This window comes from Chlorocebus sabaeus, chromosome 25 (genome assembly GCF_047675955.1).
Source record: "Chlorocebus sabaeus isolate Y175 chromosome 25, mChlSab1.0.hap1, whole genome shotgun sequence".
In the NCBI taxonomy this organism is placed as follows: domain Eukaryota; kingdom Metazoa; phylum Chordata; class Mammalia; order Primates; family Cercopithecidae; genus Chlorocebus; species Chlorocebus sabaeus.
The window spans coordinates 21,985,414-22,010,126 of NC_132928.1; the positions used below are offsets into that span (position 1 = coordinate 21,985,414).

The window sequence follows — 24,713 nt, forward strand, 5'->3', positions numbered from 1 at the left end:
TTACCACTTCTGCTGGTATCCATCTCCTAGTATCTACTTTCTCCCCTCATTCCTTGAAGGTTTTAGCTCCTGGCTCATGGCCACCTTCTCCACTATTACTTCTGCCACAGTCCCTGGTGATTTCAATATTCATAGCAATAGTATTTTCAAATCCCTGGCCTTAAAGTGCCTTGACCTCTTCTCTGCCTGTGGTCTTGTCCTCTACTCTCCTCTGACACTAACGCTCATGTGCATGCTCTAAAACTTGTCACCGTCACTGCAACCCTCAATGATTTCAGTGATCCCACTCTCTAACCACCAATCCTACTCTTCTCTTTTACCATTAAACTGAATCCAGCAATCTTTGTCTGTCTCAGTGCCTGCAGCCCATTGATCCTACCGCTCTCTCAGCCTCACCTCCTTCTTGTCTTCACTTTCATCACTACCAGGTTAAATTGCATACTCTGTCATTATAATCATCATCTTGCACCCACCATTAGCTCCCTCACCCTTCTCTTGCTTTATTATAGGCGTTAGACAAAACGACAATCCTGGTTAGAATCAATTCTCCATTATTTTGCTCCCATACCTGTGAAACTGAATGTGACTGGAAAAGACACAGAGATACAATGACTAGCCTTACTTTAGTAACAAAGAATTTCAAATGGACCATTGTACTGCTGCCTGACATTTCCACTATTGTTTGTCTAATCCATTTATTCTCCCATTCTCCTAAATGACTATTTCATATTTTTGACATTTATTTCTGACACCTTCTCCAACATTCCTAATCTCTGTGAATAGCTTTGTTTCTTTCTTTATTGAGAAAATAGAAACAATCAAATAGATCTACAATTTTCCACCATCGCTCCACCAAAATTCTTGTATTTGGCCCATGTAATCTCCTTCTCTCTTATTAGTGTATTTATACTGTCCACAGTCTAAGTCTAAGGGTGATCTCTCCACTTGTGCCCTAGATTCAGTTTGCTCTCACTCGCTCAAGGAAACCAGCAATTCTCACTTTCTCCAGCATTATCATACCCCTCTTTCTGCTGGATTTTTACCATCAGCATGCAAACAAATTATTTCTCCAAGTACAGCAGGTGTGTTTTTCTCTTCAGTTTTTTTCCTCCCATTTAAAAGTCCTTTGCCCAGATATCTGTCTGCATAGCTACTGCCTCATCTCCTTGAGTTATTTGGCTCAAATGAGACCTTCTTAATGGAGCCTTTCTTGGCCACTATTTAAAATTGCACATTAATTCAGAACTTCCTTTCCTTTTTGTTTGTTTTACATAGATTAAAAAATTATACTTATCATTTTTTCATTTTATTACCATCTGAAAATCTTATTGTGTGTCTCTCCCACTAGAATAAAAGCTGCCTGAGAACATGTCAGTTTACCACTGCCAAATCCCATGACCTAAAATAATGCTTAGCAGAGAGAAGGAGTTCTACAATTATTTCTTGAATGAATGACTACAATGGTTGAGACAACTAAGGTCAACCACTCTTTCTGAAAATTTGGTGGTAGACAGATAGTTTAAAAGAGAAACATAGATGGTTTGGGGGAAGATTTGTTTTCAGATGGAGGGGAAGGTGGATATCTGTTGCTCTAAATGTGTCCCTTCCTCTGGGATTTGCCCCTAGGTTTTTCCATTGAGAAATCCCCTTTTTCCCATAGTTCAGTGTGATTCTGGAAGACTGTGGTTTCTCAACCTCCATATTATTGACATCGTGGACCAGATAATTCTTCGTTCTGGAGGGTTGTCTTGTGCCTTAGAGAATGGGTAGCAGTAACCCTGGCCTCTACCCACTAGAGGCCAGAAGCACTTCCTTCCTCCAGTTGTAGTAACCAAAAATGTCTCTAGACACTGCCAAATGTCATTGGGAGGGCAAAATCATCCCACTTGAGAACCAGTGAGGTGGACCAACCCTACCCCCATCTCCAAGGCTGGGCAGGCAACTCAGGCCTTGCCCTGTGTTTATTTCACTGTCTTGCTCCTAGTTATTGCTTCCTTTGGGGACATGTAACCCTATTTGGAGAATGAGAGCTATTGAAGGGACTTTTGAAAGACTTATTGGACAAGAGAAGCTCTTTGTACTGGAAAGCTAATCTGATGAGACGTGCACTTCACATTGTAAGCAAATATTTTGCTGGTTTTTAGGGAGTTTCTTCCAGAGAATGAAGCCAGCAAGGTAAAGCAGAAGGAGAAGATATTCCTGAAGGCATGCTTTGACTATCCCTGTTTTGACAAGAGCCAACTACAGGCCTGGCCTTTTCTGTCATGTGATTTAGTAAAATTCATTTTTGGTTTAAGCCAGTGTGAGGTGGATTTCTGTCACATGCAGCTCAGCAGGTCTTGGCTTCAGGACTTTTAGAGGTGGAACGAAGGAGCCAGTGATGAGAGAGGGTCTAACTGAAGGAACAATGTCCTGGAAAAGACAGAAAGGGATGAGGAGAGAAAGATATAGGCTGTGAAAAGTGTAAGACAGACATGATGGTAAGGGTGAGTGGACGTAGATATGATGGAGGTTGAGAGAATTACCCTCGGATATTTTCATCATCCCTTAATAGAAGGAAGAAAGAATGAATGTAGAATAGATGGCTTGAGGAGAGTGAACAGACAACATGGGGAAATGAAAGTGTTGGTGACTGTACATGAATAAAAGATGCTGAAGAGTATCCTACTTCTGGATATGGATCCAAAAGAATTGAAAGCAATGTCTGAAAAGATATCTGTACACCCATGCTCACGGAAGCACTATTCACAATAGCAAAGAGGTGGAAACAACCTGATATGGTTTGGATCTGTGTCTGCACCAAATATCATGTCGAATTGTAATCTCCAGTGTTGGAGAGGGGCCTAGTGGGAGGTGACTGGATCATGAAGGTGGATTTCTCTTGAATGGATTAGCTTGGTACTGTATAGGGAGTGAGTTCTCACCAAATCTAGTAGTTTAAAAGTGTGTTGCACCTGCCCCCTCTCTCTCTTCCTCCTGCTCCCACCATATGGGATGCCTTTCTCCCCCTTTGCCTTCCTCCATGGTTTTGAGTTTCCCAAGGCCTCCCTAGAAGGCAGGAAGAAATCAGCATCATGTTTCCTGTACAGACCCTGGAACCATAAGCCAATTAAACCTCTTTTGTTTATAAATTACCAAGCTTCAGGTATTTCTAATACAGAAAATTGGTACCCAGGTTTGGGTCATTGCTATAAAGATACCTGAAAATGTGGCAGCAACCTTGGAATTAGGCAACAGGCAGAGGTTGGAAAAATATGGAGGGCTCAGAAGAAAGCTGTGTTCCCATCCAAATCTCATGTAGAATTGTAATCCCCAGTTGTTGGAGGTGGGACCTGCTAGGAGGTGATTGGATCATGAGGGTGGATCCTTCATGAATGGTTTAGCACCATACCCTTGGTGCTGTTCTAGTGTGTGGCACCTCCCCTCTCTCTCCCTTGCTCCTGCTTCTGCCATGTAAAAGATGCCTGGCTTCCCTCTTTACCTTCTGCCATAATTGTCTGTTTGCTGGGGGCCTCCCCAGAAGCTGAGCAGATGCAAGTATCATGCTTCTCATACAATCTGTGGAACTATGAGCCAATTAAAACTCTTTTCTTTATAAATTACTCAGTCTCAGGTATTTCTATATTGCAATATAAGAATAGACTAATACACAATCTAATGGCTACTGACAGATAAATGGATACACAAAATGTATAAACAAAATTGCATATACACCCAATGAATTTCTTTCTTTCCTTAAAAAGGAAATTCTGACACATGCTACAATATTAATGAACCTTGAGGACATTATACTAAATGAAATAAGTCAGTCACAAAAGACAGGCACTGTATGATTCCACTTACATGAGGTACTGAGAGTAGTCAAATTCATTGCGACAGAAAACAGAATGGTGGTTGCCAGGGGCTGAAGGGATGGGGGAATGTGGAGTTATTATATAATAAATACAGAGTCTTAGTTTTATAAGAGAAAAAGTTGTGGAGATCTGCTTTACAACAATGTAAATGTACCTAACTCTACTGAACTGTACACTTAAAAATGGTGGAGATGGTAAATTTTATGTTATGTGTTTTTAATCACAATTTTAAAAAAGAGAAAAAAAGATGCTGAACAGCATACTTAGTCTAGGAGAAGGTAGAGAGTAAATTTGTGGTCACCAGTGAGCAAAGTTTTATTTTCTCAATAGTTTAAATGTTGGAACAGAGAAAATTAACAGCTATATCTATATCAAGGGTGTGGTGGGAGAGGATGAGTGAGCCGGGGAAGGTATTGGCTGGACAAATATAAGAGAAAGTCTTGAGGGTGAGGAAATTGAATTTGTGGGTTGAAAGTTTGGCTAAAATGACCAAGTGATGGGATCCTGAATGAATAACTGTTAAATCGTGAACTCTAAAGCCCAAAGACTCTCTGTTACTCAAGAGTTCATTGACTCCAGAAAAAACAAAATAAGGCAAGTGTTGTATGTTTTCTTTACAATTACAATTTATTGAATGGTTAATGTACACATTATTAAGTGAAATTTTACAAGCAACTAGAGCTTATCACAAAACTGCTAAGGAAACATCCAAAGCTTGAACTGTATACCAAATCTCTAGGATTAAAACTTGATTCCCATAATTTAAAAAAACTTGTGCAAATTGGAATCACTGAGTGATTATGGAAAGGCAAAGTATATACAGTAATGTGAGAAAAACTCAAACTAAGTGAGGGTAAAAATGAAATGATTAACAACACCAGAGAAGGAAGCTCCTATCAAAATAAAACCATTCTTCCTAATAAAGGTATGGCCATCATAACCCCAGAAAATGCTTCATACTTTATTTGTATAATTAAAACCACATTATAACCAAAAGCACATAGCAACACTAGTATGCTGCTTACAAAAAGAAGATGGGTCTAGATACCAGGACAGCTCTTTTTAGTGCCTTTCTTACAAAGGGCGAAACTTTTAGAGCCATGTAATTGTTTATAGCCATGACCTGGCTTCAGACATCTCACAAGTGAGGCTTCAGAAAGTCCTTGAAGAATACATGGCCGTGAAACTGGGCTCCCATCTTCACCATAAAGATGTTCTTCTTGAGAATAAGTGCATATAGGAAGTGATTGCTTACGACATAATTTCCTTGGTCTTGAGACCATATAAAGAGACTTGATGATGTTAGAGCAGTTTCTTTCTAATCAATGTTCCGTTGAATTCCAAGCAACAAGGCACACTGAAATAGATCATTTCTGTTTAGGAGGCAGCATGAATAGCAGTGGTGCAACTCGAAGTTTCAATAATGCTAACATTCTCTTTACATACCAGTTACAACTGTTACAACCAACAAAGCAACAAATCTACTAGAAGATATCATTCTATTGAAAGGCCTTTCTTCATATAAGATGATCTGGAACAAATAACAACTTTTTTTTTTTTTTTTTTTTTTTTTGAGATAGAGTCTTGCTCTGTTGCCCAGACTGGAGTGCAGTGGCACGATCTTGGCTCACTGCAAGCTCCGCCTCCCAGGTTCATGCCATTCTCCTGCCTCAGCCTCCCGAGTAGCTGGGACTACAGGCACACGCCACCATGCCCGGCTAATTTTTTGTATTTTTAGTAGAGACGGGATTTCACCATGTTAGCCAGGATGGTCTCGATCTCCTGACCTCATGATCTGCCCATCTCGGCCTCCCAAAGTGCTGGGATTACAGGTGTGAGCCACCGTGCCCGGCCAAATAACTACATTTTATATACATTCATATGAACATGAATTAATCTAAATGAGTGAGAAATGAAAGTAATAATGTTTCTCATTCATATATTCATTCAACAAATATTTATGTGCTAGCTGTACTCTGCACCCCTACTGGTTTGGATTTAGAGGTCACTAGTATGGTTTCCCTGTCACGACTTACCAGCAGCAAGTTACCTTTTCTTCCTCAACTGCCATCACAGATTTTCTATACCTTGTTTATGGTATGTATTATTACCTGTGATATGTATGGGTCTTATTTGTCTTATTAAAATAAATTCCAAGAGGACAAAGGTGGTATCTTTATTTTATTTTATTTTATTTTGAGATGGAATCTCACTCTGTCGGCAGGGGGGAGTGCAGTAGCGTGATCTCGGCTCATTGTAACTTCCAACTTCCTGGTTCAAGCAATTCTCTTGCCTCAGCCTCCAGAGTAGCTGGGATTACAGGCACGCACCACCAAACCCAGCTAATTTTTGATTTTCAGTAGAGACAGGGTTTCGCCATGTTGGCCAAGATAGTCTCGATCTCCTGACCTCGTGATCTGCCTGCCTCAGCCTCCCAAAGTGCTGGGATTACAGATGTGAACCACCGCTCCCAGCTGGTATCTTTATTTTATAGATTATGTAGGAGAAAACAGTTTAAAGTCAGACATGAGCTTGCATTCCACCTTTGCCAGTGACTGACCCTGAGACCTTGCCCAAGAGAATCTTTTAGCCTAGGTTTTCTTGGATACTATTTCTTCATCTTGGTATTATCTTGGGAGAACACCCACCTTTCAAAGTGGTACTGATGGCTAAGTAAGAGAGGGCATGAAAGACTGTTGCATAATCCCTGGACAGAGTAAACCTTCAAACGTTCATCCCCATTTTCTCATGGGAACCTCAGGTGCACACCTCATGTTGCCTGTCCGCCTTTCTGTACTCCCTATAATTCAGTCTTCAATTCTTAGTTGATGATTTAATGCCTTCCTTTTTCTTCTTAACTCTCTAATACCTCCTTTCCCAGCCTCACTCTCAGCTGAACAATTTGCTTTCTATTCACTGAGAAGACTGAATCATCGGAAGAGAACTTCCACACATTCACTCCCCATCACAGCTCCCCACCTGCCTTCATCTGCACCTGCAGATTCTGCCCTCCCTTCTGTTACTAAGCCCATACAGCTAAGGTCAGCTCCTCTGCTTAGTCTGTTCCTCCTAGCTTACCCAGACCTTGCTCCAGCAATTCTTGCCTCTCTTTCCGCTGTCACTCTTTCCCTTTCTACTAGATCCTTCCCATCAGCATGTAGGAATAGAGCATAGTTCCTATTTCTCCAATCTTAAAAAATATTTCTGTTGACTTTACATTTTACTCTTTCTAGCACTTTACTTATTTGCTCCTTTTTATAGAAAAAAATCCTGGAAAGAGTTGTCTCTAGCTGATAGCTGAAATTTCTCTCCTTTCATTTGCTCTTAAGCTCAGTCCAGTCTGGCTCTTGCCTCCTTCCTCTCTTCCAAAACTGTCTTGTCAAGTTCACCAGCAAATTTTGTGCTGCTCGCCTGTGATCCCAGCTACTCAGGAAACTGAGGCATGAGAATCACTTGAACCTAGGAAGTGTGAACTGAGATCACACCACTGCACTCCAGCCTGGGTGACAGAGCGAGACCCTGTCTCAAAAAAAAAAAAAAAAAAAAATTGTGCTACTGAATTTCAATGGTCAGTTTTCAGGGCTCATCTTTCTTGGCCTACCAGCAACACTGAACAGAAGAGTTGATCACTCCCTCCTCCCTAAAATTCTTTCTTCACCTGACTTTGAGGTTCTTCTCCGGATAGTATCAGAGGCTGCTCCTTCACTCCCTAGTGGGCACCTTCTCACTCCATGACTCCTAACGTTGGAGGATCCAGGGCTCAATACTTGGACCTTTCCTTTTCCCTATAGCCTCTTTGACTTCTCCTCGGAGATCTTATTCAGTCTCATTGTTATGTACATCCACACAATGACAAAGCCCAAATTTGTATCTCCAGCCTGGACCAATTGCCCAAAATACAGACTTGTACATCAGCTGTCTTCTTGCCAAGTCTATTAGACACCCACACTTAACATCTCCACAGTGGAACTCCTGATTTTTCTCCCCAATCCTGCTGTTTGCATTCTCAATCATGTTAATTAATGGCAGTTCTATCCTTCCAGTTGCTTAGGCAAAAGCCCTCCTGTCATTATTGATAGCTCTCTTCCTCTCATATTCTGATAAACTATCAACAAACTATCAACAAATCCTATTGTCACTGTCTTAAAAATGCATGCAGAATCTGGCCTCTTCTCACAGCCCGGTGGTAGCCACTGACAATTTCTTGCCTGGATGATTGCAGCAGCCTCCTCATTGACTCCTATCTTCCACCCGTGGCTTCCTACAATCTGTTCTTAACACAGCAGTTAAGGTGGATGTGTTGCTCCTCTCCTTAAAAGCTTCCAAATAAAAACCAATCTCTTTACCATGACTTCATACAATCATCCTCTCCTGCCCACCATCCCATTGCAATGACATAGCAAGACTTTGTATGATCATCCTCTCCCCCGCATCCCACCTCCATCTCTCTGATTCCATCTCTACAACTGTAGGCCACACTGGCCTCCCTGCTGTGCTGCCAACACAGCTGGCACAAACTGCCTTATGGCCTTTGCCCTTTGCACCTACTGTTCTTTCTGGAATCCTCCTCCCCCATATGGCCACATGGCTTTTTATTTTATTTTATTATTATTATTATTATTTTTGAGATGCAGTCTTGCTCTGTTGTCCAGGCTGGGGTACAGTGGCACAATCTTGGCTCACTGCAACCTCCACCTCCTAGGCTCAAGTGATTCTCCAGCCTCAGCCTCCCAAGTAGCTGGGACCACAGGTGCACACCACTGCACTTGGCTAATTTTTGTATTTTTAGTAGAGACAGGGTTTTACTGTGTTGAACAGGCTGGTCTCGAACTCTTGACCTTGAGTGATCCTGCCCACCTCAGCCTCCCAAAGTGCTGGTATTACAGGCATGAGCCACCATGCCTGGTCCTGCCTCTTTACTTCCCTTGAGTTTTTGCTCAAACGACATTCTCTTATAAGAGCTTCCCTTGCAACCACCCTGTTCTCTTTATCCCCCTTGCATACTTTATTATGTCTCTATATAATGCTTATCATCTTATTTATTTTATTCTTAGTTGTTTTGCTATTTAGTTTAATATTTATTGAATGGATGAATGGATTAAAAAAATTGGAACATTAGTTGGCAATATGAAGTAGGTAAATGAACAACTGATATGCATGATTACTGAAGACTTGTGCAATAGTAAGAAGCACGTATATATACCATGAGTGCTATGCTTATTGATAAATACAAGTTGAAGGAAATTTTATACGTAAATTAATAATATCTCCATTTCATTACATACCACCAGTTTGTCTTCTGATCAACTTGCTGGGTTGTATGGATCAATAGAATATACTTCTCGTGCTTCTAAACGAAAAGCTTCTTTCTGGCTTGTATTTGTATAATAATTGCTAAACAGAAGAAGAAAAAAGTAGTATCTTTACTCATTGACCATGATTCAATGTAGCAGTTGTTTGCTTTCCATAATTCCCAACACATGGTAAGTACTTTTGTGGATGATTTCATTTTTTAAAATTATACTTTAAGTTCTGGGGTACATGTGCAGAATGTGCAGGTTTGTTACATAGGTACACATGTGCCATGGTGGTTTGCTGCACCCATCAACCTGTCATCTATATTAGTTATTTCTCCTACTGTTATCTCTCCTCCGACCCCCCACCCAGTGAAAGGCCCCAGTGTGTGACGTTCCCTTCCCTGTGCTCACATGTTCTCATTGTTCAACTTCCACTTATAAGTGAGAACATGCAATGTTTGGTTTTCTGTGATGATTTCATTTTTATTGTTTTTATCCTATGAAATGTAAACACTGTAATTCCATTTTTTTGGAAAGGCACATAAAAAATTAATGATCTAGGCTTGTAAGTGTTCAAATCAGAGGCTGACACTAGGCAGCTTTACCCTAGAACCAGGACGCTTAATGACTAACAACTACAACTTCCAAAGTGAAGAAAAGAAGCAAAAATATGTTCTTATTTTAGAATTTGATCATAACTTTGCCCTTTTGGGACTCAATCTTCTAGTCCAACTTAAAAGCTTTAAACGAGTTTGAAGAGAATGTTTTTACTTTCCTTCTTTGAAAGTACATATATTTCATAGTGTTTCTAAAACCACTTTGCCAGAATTACTAAAAGACAATAAAATGTGATTATACTACCATGTAGAGCTCTGAAATAAGGTAATACAAAATTACTGGGGAAGAAAGAATACCGCTAAGGATACTGTCACCACATCACTCACTACAATACTGAAGAGTTTCGTGTATAGGAGATACGTTAAGAAGATTACAAAACAGTAATTTTTAAGTCGATGTGAGATTTAAGCTTTGTTACAATATCTTAGATGACTAGAAAAGAATAGCATAGTATCTTTCAAAGGTTTAGATGGCTTTTAAAAATATTTAATATTGTCACTAGACATTCATTTTTAAATGATTACTCATCTCATTTACAAAAAGCATTTCAGGCTACTCAAACGTCTATATCAATTATTGGAAAATCAATTGAAGTGGGTTAGCAAATGAAAATAAAACAAATGAATGACACCTAGGAATCTGGTTAAACAGGTATGTTTGGCTCATATCAATTGAGGCACTTAAGTATAGTACATGATATAATCATATTAATAAACAATAATTAGACTGGAACATTATAAATCATTTGCACTTGTAAGCATTCCCCAAATTTGCAAATTTTTATACACATGCAATGCTCTAGAGAGCAAACTCAGTAGCATGAAGGAAAGAGATAGAGACTGTATTTTCTATGTGTTTACGTTTCTAATTACTCTTGGCTGAAATTATCTTATGACTTCCTATGAGGAAGGCCCTGCAAATGACATCCCTATTTTTTTTGAGACCCTTTTCTCCTTGAATTCTGTGACATTACTCTCTCCTAGTTTTCCCCCTGCCTCTCTTCTTTCACTTTCCGCCTTTTGAACATTACTGTTCTTCTGAGGGCTGTTCTCATTCCAATTTTTATCTATTCTGTCCTTTTTGGTCACACAGCTTCCATTTTGATTTAAGTCTCACCCACCTGGGTCCAGACCCTTCTCCCAACTCTAAATCATGAGTACCTCAAGGTAACAGGTCAGAAACGAACTCCTCATCTTCCCCCACAAACCTGCCCCCCTCCTCTTTTAATGAGTCAGGGAGTCCACGTCATCACCTTCATGTGAGCCATTCTATGTGCCTCCTTCTCCCAACATCCAGCATGTCATCAAGTCCTGGAAATCCTGTCCTCTTGATAGCAAAGAACCTCTTATTAAATATTCTCATGGTCCTTGTGAGTCTCCACAAGAAAAAAATACAGTGTGCAGTATGTCCAAATCTTATTTGCCATAGAACACCCTTTTTTTTTTCTGAAGTCATTCATGAAAACAGGGTTGTGTGGCACACACTCTGGTAAACTCTACACTCTAAGTACACACTAACTGTACAGCACAGCCAGAACCCCATAGGCAGCCCTTACCCTTGCGCCCCTAGCCTAGAACAAACTGCTCAGGTTCGTAGATACCCTCAGTACATGGTTTCAGTGCAACCCCTTCATGTCTGAGCCTAGACTGGGAATTACATAACTGAGCCATGGCATCATATGGCACTGGTGGCAGGGTAAATGATAGATCCAGGGGACTTGGCACACTAAATGAATTTTGCTGAAGCTTTTTGGTGACATGTTTTAGGTGGCATGACTTTGTCATCTCCCCAGTCTGAGCTACCTGAGAGTTGGTAAGACTTCATTGGATTATCCACCCTAACACTAGCATGCACAAAGACTCACGAACCTATGCACATATAACATCCGAGGCCAACACCTGACGGTATGCTTTGCTAAAAATGTATCCTTTGCACATATCAGTATTCTGTAGCTTCCACAAGATTTATGTGTCAGAGTTTTTTTTTTCTTCCTTTAATGGCATGCCTCCACCTAAAGCTATGCCACTTTTACCTTCAATCACCATCACACACACAATTTCCTAGCCATTTCAAATGGTTTATGTAGTTCTTACAATACGTGATGGAAAGCCAAGCCTCTGGGCCTTTATTCAGACTGCTTTTTCTGTCTGGAATGCCTTTCTCTCCTTGTCTACACTCTCTTGAGGCTCACCGGAAACATCTCTTCCACATTGAAACTTTTCCTGATTAAAATTCCCAAATATTGACCATTTGCTTTGCATCCTCACCAAATATCATATAATCCACCATGGCAACATTATTTTATAGTACTTGTTTAGTGACATGCTTGTCCTCCTTTACCAGGCTGCGACCTCCTTGATGACAGAGGCCATATGCTACTAGGCTTTGTTATTCTAGCCTAGTATAGTGCTAAGACATAGTAGGCACTCAGCTGTTGTTGTGCAAGAAAAGAATGAATGAACGTGGTCATTACCTCTTTTCACGTGACTTCTATTTCTCTAACATTACTGCTCAAATGTTTTAAAAGCCATGCATGTATATATAAGATAGAGCAACATATGAAAGTGTCTACAGCAAATCGCTGATATCCATCAACTTAACATGTTGGACTTGAAGGCAGCAGCAGTTGTGCAGTGGAAGAGACTATTCAATTTCTTTATAAACTATTTAATTTGCTACAACAAGCATATTTACTTTTGTATTTTAAAAACGTATGCAAATATTTATAGTGATATAAAAGATATATTAAAGAAGGGAAACAAGATTTTTCAGTGATTTTAAATAGGGAAAAACAACATTTGTGACTAGAAATACACTTTCTGTAACATAGAAAAGAAAAAAGGATGTAGTATCATTTTTAGTGATAAAACACAGGAGGCTTTATATTAAAAATAAAGGTTAAAATATGCCAATATTCCCTAATAGTATTGAAGATTTTCCTTAAAATTCTTCTCAGTAAAATGAGACAAAAACCAATAAAGGAAAATGTATAATCAGTAGATATGAGGTAGAAATTATTTCTACCAATAACAATAATTGGTAGAAAATACAGTTTTCTACTTAGATGATTGGGTAACTCACTGAAAAGCTATTAGAATTAATGATTGTATAAAGATAGACTTTCCTAGATATCATTTGCAATTACTTATAAGACATAACCAAAAATGATTCTATTTATAAAGCAATAAAAATAAGATACTTTTATGTCTATGTAGCTTATATGAAGTAATCTATTAAATTTTAACTGAGATATAACAAAACATCTGAATAATTAGTCATCTGGTGTTTCTGGAAGGAAATAGTGAATATCATGAAAAGGTCAGTTCTTCCCAAATAAATATGTAGGTTTAAGGCACTTCCTATCAATGATCTAACATTTTATTTTATTTTTCTAGGGTGTTGGAGGTGTAGTTGCGGTGCAAATAATTATATAGCCTATCTGCAAAATAAATAGAAGAAAATTTCAAAATAGTTTTAAAGAGGGGGAACATATCTCAGAAAAAGCTATTATAAAGCTACATTTACTAATAGAGTAGCTCTGGCTCAAAGAGACAGGCTGATCAGTGGAATATGATCTATCTTACATATCTATGTCAGATATCTCTGACATAAGCCCCAGTGTACATAATGTCCTCACTCATAGGTGGGAACTGAACAATGAGATCACTTGGACTCGAGAAGGGGGACATCACACACCGGGGCCTATCATGGGGAGGGGGGAGGGGGGAGGGATTGCATTGGGAGTTATACCTGATGTAAATGACGAGTTGATGGGTGCTGACGAGTTGATGGGTGCAGCACACCAACATGGCACAAGTATACATATGTAACAAACCTGCACGTTATGCACATGTACCCTAGAACTTAAAGTATAATAATAATAAATAAATAAATAAATAAATAAATAAATAAAAGAATTGAATAAGCGTGCTTTATCTGATAAAGAAAACTACGAACCAATGTTGAAGGGATGGTTTACTCAAAATAGGTTTTGAAAAAATTGAATATATAGAGACAAAAAGTACAAGTAGGTTTACTTCAGCTACCATACCATAAAATAAATTCCCAATGGATTCAGGTGTTTAAAAATAATTAAAAATAATTTGTAAAATATATCTAATTTCTGGATAAGAAAATATAACATACCAAAACATAGAAACCTAGTAATACAGTTAATATTTAAGTAATCATGAAAATGACTAATGGAGAGAAAAGATTACTTGATCAAATGGAAAGACCTAATATGTTTCTGAATGGGAAGACATTACGGAAAAGATGCCAATTTCTCACAAATTAATCTATCGACTTAAATGTAATCACAATTTTTTTGAAATTACAAATGATTCTAAAAATCACCTATAGGAACAAACAGAAGAGAATAGGAGGAAAGTTCGATAAAATTGTAGTGTGAATTCTTGCCTACCAGATATAATAACATAAAAGTATTAATTAAACACAAAGTGGTTTGTAATGGAAGAACAGGCAAATCAATGAAGCAGGAAAAGGGGTTGAGAAACACAACATATTCAGGTACATTAACTATTACTAAGAACAAACTTTCTGGCAAGTCATCTGACAATAGTTATCAAGTATATTAAATGCTCATGCACTTATCTTTAGTAATTCTAGAAATCTATTCTAAGGAAATAAATGGGTGTGAAAAAAGGTTTAGCCAGAGGTGTTACTCATATCTTTATATATTATCAAAGTAAATTTGGAAGCAACTTAACACACATAAATACACAGAGTAGAATAACATGCTATTTAGTAACTGAAAACATGACTTAAAGACATAAAAATATAAACATGAGTCTAAATGAAAAAAGTCAAGACAGAAGATGAAAATGACAAAATTTCAGTTTAAAGAGAGAAAAAATATATGAAAAAGATCAGGTAGGAATACACCAAAATATTTGCAGTTGTTCCCACTGGGATGTTTTTCCTATTCTCTAGATTTATTTACAATATACCATCTGAATAAACATCATTCAATAAAATAAGCTAAGTGTTTGATATCTCTTAAGTACTACAGAAAAGTCTTCCTTTTGTATAGCACGAGATACTTCATTTAGTTATCACACTGCAGTATTTATTTCACATAACTTGCGCTTCTGTGTTTAGTTTCAGATAAGAAGCCAAAACCATTTGTGCATATTGGTCAAGCATGTATTTGCATCTGAACTTACCGTTCTCTGTGTTTTGATATCATGCATAAGGTAACAACAATCAAGAAGATAAGAAGTATCAAACCTGCAGCAATACCTAGAAGAAAAATCCAGCAAGTATCAAATGCCAGAAGACTATCACCTACATTGTTCTGAACTGATTGTGGGGTCTATTGCTAGTGGAGAGGAAAATGTTATGTGACTCATACTTAGCCTTTCTTGGACATAAACACTGAATTCCTGAATAATCATAGTTGACTTTAAGGTTTTTCTGATTTGACCCAGTCCACACTTAATCTAGAGCACCAAGCATATGACCACAAGGTTCCAGTCAACTTTTCATTGAGTTTTTCTGTTCCTTTTAGTTTTATTAGTAACAATCTTGTCACTGAGGTGACAAGAGAGAAATCTCAAGAATAGAAATTAGGAGCACAGGACACCAGGTTCTTATGATTTTGCATAACAACATTGAACCCTCAGCTGTGAAATATATTTTACTACAGCAGAAGAAGCCTGCCTATTTCAATAGACCAAATCAAGTCAAAGACCAAGAATTAATAAAAACTAAAGTATCAGTTTAAAAAGAAGAAAGAGCTGGCTGTTCAAATAATTTATCCAACTCTATGCCAAAGTAACATTTTGTAATGTGACATGTACATTGAAATATCTTTAAAACACCAAAAAAAGAACATCCCCTATGAGTTAAATATTATCGTCAGATAGGATATAAGACTTCTAGCATTACAATTTTTAAAAAAACATTATAAGAACTTTTCTTCCAGTATTTAAAGAAGACTTACCAGAAAGGACAGGAGCAAGTGAACCTAAAAATAATACAAAATCATGAAAATGATTATCAGTCTAGTGTCATAATTCAATGTAGCCCCATGTTTCATGGTAGTGTCCCAGAAATCAACACTCTAGCTCCCTTCCAAGTCGATTTAAAAGATGTATTGGAGCCAGGCACAGTGGCATATGCCTGTAATCCTGGCACTTTGAGAGGCCAAGGTGGGAAGATCACTTGAGCTCAGGAGTTTGAGACCAACCTGGGCAACATCATGAGACCTTGTCTCCATTTTTTAAAAAACAAACAGATAAAAAAGATGTATTGGAACCTTGAGTTATACCCACTTGTTTTTTATGTAACAACTCACTGGGCTTTTTTTTTTTTTTTTTCCACTCTAAGTAGGTTGGGGGAGTTCACCAATGACAAAACCAAAATACTCAACTCTATAATCAGAGATTTCTCAGGTTAGAATGCAAATATTAACTGTAACAACTAGTTATTTAACCTATTTCTGTTCCCTGTCAAATTGTAAGCACTTACTAACTCAGATTCATCACGTAGGGTGGTCTATGCAGCAATTCCTTTCAAAATGTCAGGTTGTTTGGTTTCACATTTTTGCTCCTTTTAAATTAGTGTTTCTCTCTATTTTCTTTTCTTCACTTTCCCCTTCCTAAGAAAGCTGTGTTTTTTCTTTTCCTTTTTCTGTCTTATTTTCTTTCCTTCTTTTCTTCCTTTTCTTTCCTTTCCTTTATTTTTTTGACAGGGTCTTACTCTGTTGCCCAGGCTAGGGTGCAGTGGTGCAATCATGGCTCACTGCAGCTTCGACCTCCTGGACTGAAGTGATCCTCCCATCTCAGCTACCCAAGTAGCTGGGGCCACAGTTGCACACCTCCATGCCTGGCTTTTTATTTATTTATTTATTTTTATTTTTTTATAGAGACCAGGTCTCACTACATTGCCCAGGCTGGTCTTAAAGTCCTAGGCTCAAGTAATCCTCCTGCTTCAGCCTCCCAAAATTCTGATATCACAGGCAGGAGTCACACATCTGGCCAAGCTGTGTTTTTTCTAGAATAGACCACCGACTTCAAGTTCCTCTGTAATTATACCACTAGTCACGAACCTATGTCAATTTAAAACCCAGGACTCTCCACACTGAGGGAAACCCTCACTCTCTTCTCTCCTTTAGCCAGTTACAAGCGGCGGTGAAGCCCGTGGTACTTACGGGATCTGCAAACCGCCAGGGGAGGGTTCCATTGGTGATCTGCCTGGCACTGGCTCTGGGAACTGCCTTCCAGCATATACCCATCTTCACACTCCAGAGTTACAACAGCTCCATACTGATACATTTTCCTCGGTTCCAGCCCCTTCTGGATTCCATCCATATCTGCTGGTGAGCTACAGTTTACCTCTGAAATTAAAAAAATCTAATTCAAGCACAGTCATATTTTGGTCTTTTACCAAGAAAACAGAGATTTCCCTTAGTAGAAAGACTTACAAAACCAACCTGTTTCACTCTCAGTAAGGAAAGCTGCACTGAAATAGGATAAGACAATATCCTCGACACAATCTTTTACTGTCAGCCCTCTATCTCAATAACCTCTGGGTAATTTAAGCCAGATTGTATTTTTTGGTTTTTGCTTCAGTTTCTATCCAAACAGTGATGGATAATTTTAATGGCTTCTTGGAGAAATGGTGAGGGCTGAATTGGTAATATTATTAATTATTCTGAATTACCGTTTTTTTTTCTGCTTCTAGTTTTGCTCTCTAATTCTTCATACAAGTGTATGCTTTCTCATTTCTTTCATCTTTTCGGTGTAGTCATCATTAGTGTGAGTGATACGGTTTAGCTGTGTTCCCACTCAAATCTCATGTTGAATTGTAGCTCCCATAATCTCCATGTGTCATGGGAGGGACCTGGTGAGAGGTCATTGGATCATGGGGGTGGGTTTTCCTGTGCTGTTTTTGTGATACTAAATAAGTCTCATGAGATCTGATGGTTTATAAAGGACAGTTCTCCTGTACATGTTCTATTGCTTGCCACCATGTAAGATGTGCCTTTGCTCCTCCTTCACCTTCCACCATGATTGTGAGGCTTCCCCAGTCATGTGGAATTGTGAGTCCATTAAACCTCTTTCCTTTATAAATTACCCAGTTTCGGATATGTCTTTATTAGCAGTGTGAGAATGGACTCATACAGTGAGATCTTGGATTTGAAGCCTGGCTCTAGTACTTCCTAGATGTGTGACTTTGGGTGAGTTCTAAATCTCTCCATGCTACTGAAACCTCATCTATGAAACATGGATAATCATGGCACGAACCTCATTGACTCTCATGAAGACTAAATGAAATAATGCATGTAAGGTGCTGTGCACAGTGTCTGGCATAGAGTAAAAAGTGATCAACAAATACTAGATACTAATTTACTAGTCATATTTCATAAGCACTGTTTATGATAATGAAAATGACATCTTTATAGATGTACCCATAATCCCACCAACGCTCAGTAAATATTCTCAAAAGATTGCTGTGCTTTTTATTGGTACTTTACCAAATACACACTTATCATAACTGTAACTATAGTGTATAAATACAATCCGTGCTATAGTTGTTTAATTTACAGACATACTCCAACTTTCTATGTGTAAATGACTACATAAGTGGTCATTCACCAGATAGACTACAGCCTGAGACATTTTTTATTATTTTGAAATATTTAGATTAATGAGTGTATTGATCTAATTAAAGCATTTAATGTAATGAGGCAATTAATGCATTTCTTTGGCTATTTTAAGTTGAAAGTACCCAACTTTGGCAAAAATTTGATATAAAAATAAGAATAAAAAATAGACAAAGCACCTTTACAATGAGGGGCGGGTCGGTTCCAGGTTCCCTCATGTGTGCAAAGGAGGAGTGCCTCTCCCACCAGCAGGTAGCCTTGGTCACAGCTGTACAGGATTGACATTCCAGGGGAAAACCGAGCTATGTTTCCACCAGTATGGTTCCCGTTGGGGGTCTTAGGCGGAGGCTGACACCCTACGAAGGCTTAGACACCAATAAGAAAGGGTCTTTAACTCAGCACAGAGAAACACATAGCCTGCACTGTTTCTGGGTGATAGCGATACAGGAAGGCCAGAGGCAACAAACCAACTAACTAGTGTCCAGAAACACTCATTCATTCCACCCAGACCAGCAACACTTGACGGAGACCTGCATTTCCTACTGACAGCCAACATGATTTGAAGAAAAGTGTTAAAAAATAAGGTAATGAAACATTAACGGATACAGTTCACAATGGTAATCCATCAGCCAACAGTTTTCTTTTCTTTTCCCTTTAAATAGCAGACAGGGTTACACCTTCAAATGTCTACGAGAGCTAGGAAGTGAAGCCACCAGATACGACAAGTCAGAGAGCCCCTGTCCTTCTAAAAGTGGCAGCCACTGCTCAGCTCAAGTTACTGGTGCCTTGCCAGGAAGCAAAGGGGGCTCTCTTGGCTCACAAGCTCACTATTTATCTTCCACTGAAGATGGGTTTCACTTAAGATTACTGTGCTAGCCAAAGACAACCATTCTGTGGAGCTGAGTTCCAATTCTTGGGTCACCAATCAGCAGCCTCTGCTGTAGATAGTCATGGACAGGAATAAGGCTGCCAAATGATAACTACAATGACAAGAAAGACAACTCAATGGGTTGGAGGGCCAATTAATTCTCCAGAACACCCAAAGTTCTCTTTCTGGCTGGCAACATAGCCTTAAATATCAAATTATTAGCAATATTACTGCCAATCATTTGCCAAAAATGTATGTGCATTTTTCTTACACTAAAGTCATAAGAATAACAGTTTTGGAGACTCTATCAATTTGCAAGTTAGCCATTATCCTTTCATGTACTATTTATTGCTCAATACACTGAGAAAGGAAAGAGAAAACAAACAATCAAGTGAGAAGATAGGAAAAGGCAGATATCTTGTAAAACAATATAATGGCCTTAGCTCTTAGATGCTTTTCTTTAGGCAGAATGTCAAGTGCAGATTCAAAACCTTTTTTCTTTACTCTGTACAATATCCCATAATTTATTTCTTCAAGTATCTTACCTTTTTTGATACAAGTTGGCACACCTGGCACCCACGTGTTATCAGTATGGCACCTAATCACGCGACTACCGTTCATGATGAAGCCGGGATGGCAGTCAACATACACTATGTCATCGTGGGAATATGCAGAAAGCGTTTTATTCAGCTTGTACCCGTGTTTGACTTCTGGGTTAGGGCAGCTAGTCACAGGAGGAGATTGTAAGCACTGTGGGGAAGGCCCACTCCAAGATCCATGTCCTTTAGAATCACTTCTGCACTGCAATTTTTTCTCTCCCAGGAGATAGAATCCTTGGTCACATTCATAAGAGACTTCATTTCCATATAGAAAGTTTTCTGCCATCATGCCTGTGTGCTTCCCATTGACAATCACTGGTGGAGGGTGACAGTGAATAACTGCGGAAGAGATTTAGGGAATTCTGCCTCAGCTAGTACCTCAAGGTAAGCGGTCTTCATTCAGGTACAAATGACAATATGCAACTGCATATATTTCACATAACAAAAAATAACTTAAATTTTGGAATATGGATTATGCTTTTTTAAAAAACAACTTTATTCAATGTGATTATATGAGTACTATATACTCCATAAACATTCAGAAAATAAAGTGTAAAGGAAGAAAGAAATACAGCTATGTTCCCATGACCTAGGAATATGGGCTATGTATTTTGTTATTAGCAAAATTAGCAGATGCATGGAAAACACTATCTACTTGACAATGTTTCTCAGTGTCCATGCTGACCAACACCATAAGATTTTTCATATCTAACCTCCAATGAGGGAGATCCCTAAGACTGCCAAAGCAGTGGTAGACTAGTTCTTCAGCAACCTGCCCTCTCTAGTCCTCCATTACCATGGTCAGGCTTTTATTTTTTCTAACTTACCTTTACAAAGTGGAATCTTTTTGAACCAAATTCCATTTTCATCATCTTGACACTTGTGATAAGTATGTCCAGTCAACCAGTACCTACAGAGAGACAGATTATAATGCATTTCCTGTTCCCAATATCACATCTCTTCAAACCACATGCACAAAGGGACTTCTAAATAAGAACTTTGGCAGAGAGGAGTTGAAATTCTTGGTCCTCCAAGTAAAAATAAAAAATAAACTACTTTTGAGTTAAGCAAAGCCCTTTCCATGTCAAGAGAGGACTGAAGAGTCAGAGTTGCTAGTTAGGCCATTGGAACCTCATATTCTCCATGCATGTGACAATGAGGAGCCTCTAAAGGATTCCACCAAGACAAGTTGAAGGTCGAGTTAATCCACAAAATGAGGTGGAGACCTTTTCTCAGAATAGAACATTTCATACTCACCCATCTTGGCAGTATGTATTAACTAGCTCCACACGTGAACCAACTGGAAGTTCTTGAAGATCCTCTCTCACAGGCTGGCATGTTTCTGGAGAAGCAAGGATGGAATTACAGTATTTATAGATGTCTCATATCAAACAGAGGGACAACTCTGGAACTGAAAGTACCTTCACACCGCGGGGCAGAAGGACTCCAATTTCCTGAAGGCATACAGTGAATGGATTTGTTTCCCACAAGCAAGTAGCCAGGGTCACAAGTGTAGTCTACAGTCATCCCAGAGACAAAGAAGACCGTATTTCCACCTGTATGCCGACCATGGTGGAGCCCAGGAGGTGGCTGGCAGCCTGAAGAGAAAAACTCCCTACATAAATACCAACACGGAGGAATTTCTACTGAAGAACACTAAGTGTACAACATTGGACAGACAATCTGAAACTCTGCTGCCAAAGATCATGAAGCTCAAATTCACCACTGAATGCTGTTTGCTCTTTAAAAAGGCTCTCTCATTATCTACCCTGAATAGATCCCAGATCCAAGTGGGCATTCGCATGAACACACACACCACAGAGAACATCTATTACAGGATGGAAGAAATGGAAAGTAATCTGTGCCCCTCTTGCCTCTTTCCATGATACGGTTTTGGGTGTGAGATAATAAACAAGAATAATTAGGTAAATCTCTCCTTTTCTTTCCCCCTTATTGGGTTTTTACCTTTTTCACAAACTGGTATTTCAGGATCCCAGGTGTTATTAGCTTTGCAACGAATCTGACTACTGCCCTTCAAAGTAAATCCATTAAAACACTTGAATGTCACAGTGTCATTGTAGAAATATGGGGCTTCCTTGCCAGATATCTTATATCCATTTGCAACATGGACATGTGAGCATTGGACAGCAAGGAGGGAAAGTTCACATAGGGGAGCTGGGCCACTCCAGGTGCCTCTTTCTTGATCATTGCTTGTACAACGGATGGTGCTCTCTCCAATGAGGCTGAATTCCACTTCTCTTTCTGGCCCGGGGTTACATGTGTAAGTGACTGTGGTTCCATATGGAAAATCTTCTAAGGAACTCCCGGTGTGTGCTCCATTGTAGATAACAGGGGGTGGTGGGCAGGTGATTTCTAGAGATATGAAAAGATACTGTAGAACTGAGTTCCTGTATTAAACACCAAAGAACAGAAATGATGCTGGCTATGAATCTATTGTTTCCTGGATGGTATGGGTACATTTTCATGATGTGAGTTATGTGAAAGCTCATTAAGTATGTAACATTCAATGTAGACACATTTCATAGGAAAGAAAATCTTTATTAAAAGTGAATGTGGTTGATTAATATCACATTATGAGTTTAGGCCCAATAGTAAATTGCTAATTAAAAGAAGAATTCTTCTTAACTAGGCAATAGGAGAATAAAAGACACAAGGGAATAGAATTAGGCTTTCTTGAGTACTCTCTTTGGGCTGAGGTGATATGATAGTTTTTCTTTCTTTCATTCCTTTTTTTCTTTTTTTTGAGACGGAGTCTCACTGTGTCGCCCAGGCTGGAGTGCAGTGGCGCGATCTTGGCTCACTGCAAGCTCCGCCTCCCAGGTTCATGCCATTCTCTTGCCTCAGCCTCCCGAGTAGCTGGGACTACCGGTGTGCGACACCATGCCCAGCTAGCTTTTTGTATTTTAGTAGAGACAGGGTTTCACCGTGTTAGCCAGGATGGTCTAGATCTCCCGACCTTGTGATCCGGCTGCCTTGGCCTCTCCAAAGTGCTGGGATTACAGGCATGAGCCACTGTGCGCAGCTGATATAATTTATATGGTTAGCTGAGAAAACTTATTGTTAAATGAGCACCTACTTTGTGATAGGCAGTTTCCTCATTTAGAAAGTAGCAATAGTACAATTTAATTTGAATAATTTGAAATCTGTAGTCTTTTTTAAATTTTATTTTTATTTTATTTTATTTTACTTTTTGATGGAGTCTCGCTCTGTTGCCTAGGCTGGAGTGCAGTGGTGTGATCTCGGCTCACTGCAGGCTCCGCCTCCTGGGTTCAAGTGATTCTCCTGCCTTAGCCTCCAAATAGCTAGGACCACAGGCACATGCCACTATTCCTAGCTAATTTTTTGTATTTTTAGTACAGACGGGGTTTCACCATGTTAGCCAGGATGGTCTCAATCTCCTGACCTCGTGATCTACCCCCCTCGGCCTCCCAAAGTGCTGGGATTACAGGTGTGAGCTACCGCACCTGGCCCTTTTTACTTTTTATTTACATTCTCTGGACTTCCTAGTCTGTAGTCTTATGCAGATTTTACAGAAGAAAGGATGGAGTTTCAGAGGAGTTGTACAATTGGTTCAAGGTCTCACACTAGTAAGCAGTAGAGACAGAACGTGAATTCAGATCTGACACCAATCCTTTACTCTCTACATTAAACTGTGTATACCCAAATTAAGATGATGGCTCATATACTCACTGCTGTCATTATTCCCATAATCATAAATTACAAAATAGAATCAATAACCAAGTACATTTAAGTTATTGGTAAAGAAAAAGGTAGCAAAAGAAAGGCATGGCAAAACTGCAACCATAACTATTGGCAAAATTAATAGAACATAATCTAATACTCTAATTCCCCTAACATGCCCCAAAACAAAAATCTCCCAGGAAATGTATAGATCTCACATTATTTCAGCTCCTGTATCATTTTTGCTACTCACCTTTACAAAGACGAATCTCCATAAACCAAGGAGTTGTGCCTTGACACTCCTGATAAACACTCCCACTTAACTTGTACCTAGAGACAGAGTCACGTATGTCATTTTGCCATCAGGTGACCACTAAGTTAAGCAAGAGTCATGGGCTCCCAAGCAGACTCACTACTTTCAGGCCAAGAAGCAATAACAACAAAAATGTGGCCAACATCAGCACCAACCTTTCATTGCACAGGCATAACTTCCATGCATGGAAAAATAGTATGACAGACACTTCCATAACCACGTGACAGGCAAGCACCTGAGACAAACTCTTACACAGAGCTTGCAGGGTGTACTGACACAAACTCTTACATAGAGCCTGCAGTGTGTGTTGATACATCGGACTTGAGTCAGACTGAGTCAACCTTCACTCACCCTTCATCGCAAGAAGAGTTAACATCTGGTCTAATAAATTGGTGCTGGGGTTTTGTCAAGAGTTGTTTTCCTGTAGGTTCACACACTGCCACTAAGAAAAGAAACTAGGATGAGAATTTAATACAAGGCAATCTTAAAGTGAACAAAACGTCTACATTTGAGGCCTGGCACCTTTGCATTGGGGTACAGGGGGTTTCCATACCCCCTCAGAGGTACACTGTATGGATTCTTCTCTGACCAGCACATAGCCAGGGTTACAGCTATATTTTATAGATGTTCCAGGGTTAAAGCGGACCATGTGTCTATCTTCTTTTTGCCCATTGAGGATGTTAGGAGGGGCCTGGCATTCTAAACGAAAGGACAAAAACAAAACAAAACAAAACATAACTGCTTAAGTAAACAACCACAGAAAGAAACTGAACCAAAGAAATTGACATTCACGCTACAATTCCACTCTGGTGGCCGCTATATGATACAGAACA

At 39.2% G+C, this 24,713-nt stretch overlaps 1 protein-coding gene across 2 annotated transcripts in view; it reads right to left on the reverse strand.

Annotated features, from left to right (window-relative positions):
- Positions 1-3,799: 3,799 nt before the first annotated feature.
- The window catches only part of CR2 (complement C3d receptor 2), a 39,720-nt gene continuing 18,806 nt past the window's right edge, over positions 3,800-24,713 (reverse strand). Inside the window, exons 7-20 of one of the 2 annotated variants that reach the window (XM_007988623.3) lie at positions 24,403-24,579; positions 24,232-24,322; positions 23,821-23,897; positions 21,831-22,238; positions 21,287-21,463; positions 21,123-21,207; positions 20,693-20,775; positions 19,812-20,204; positions 18,578-18,763; positions 16,944-17,129; positions 15,735-15,758; positions 14,956-15,031; positions 9,140-9,248; positions 3,800-5,211 (exon numbers count right to left, since the gene is read on the reverse strand). In XM_007988623.3, the coding sequence (XP_007986814.3) occupies positions 9,158-9,248; positions 14,956-15,031; positions 15,735-15,758; positions 16,944-17,129; positions 18,578-18,763; positions 19,812-20,204; positions 20,693-20,775; positions 21,123-21,207; positions 21,287-21,463; positions 21,831-22,238; positions 23,821-23,897; positions 24,232-24,322; positions 24,403-24,579 (2,054 nt within the window). In that variant the 3' untranslated portion in view covers positions 3,800-5,211; positions 9,140-9,157. The remainder of the gene's footprint in view (positions 5,212-9,139; positions 9,249-14,955; positions 15,032-15,734; positions 15,759-16,943; positions 17,130-18,577; positions 18,764-19,811; positions 20,205-20,692; positions 20,776-21,122; positions 21,208-21,286; positions 21,464-21,830; positions 22,239-23,820; positions 23,898-24,231; positions 24,323-24,402; positions 24,580-24,713) is intronic. The other variant, XM_007988624.3, reaches the window with a different exon arrangement.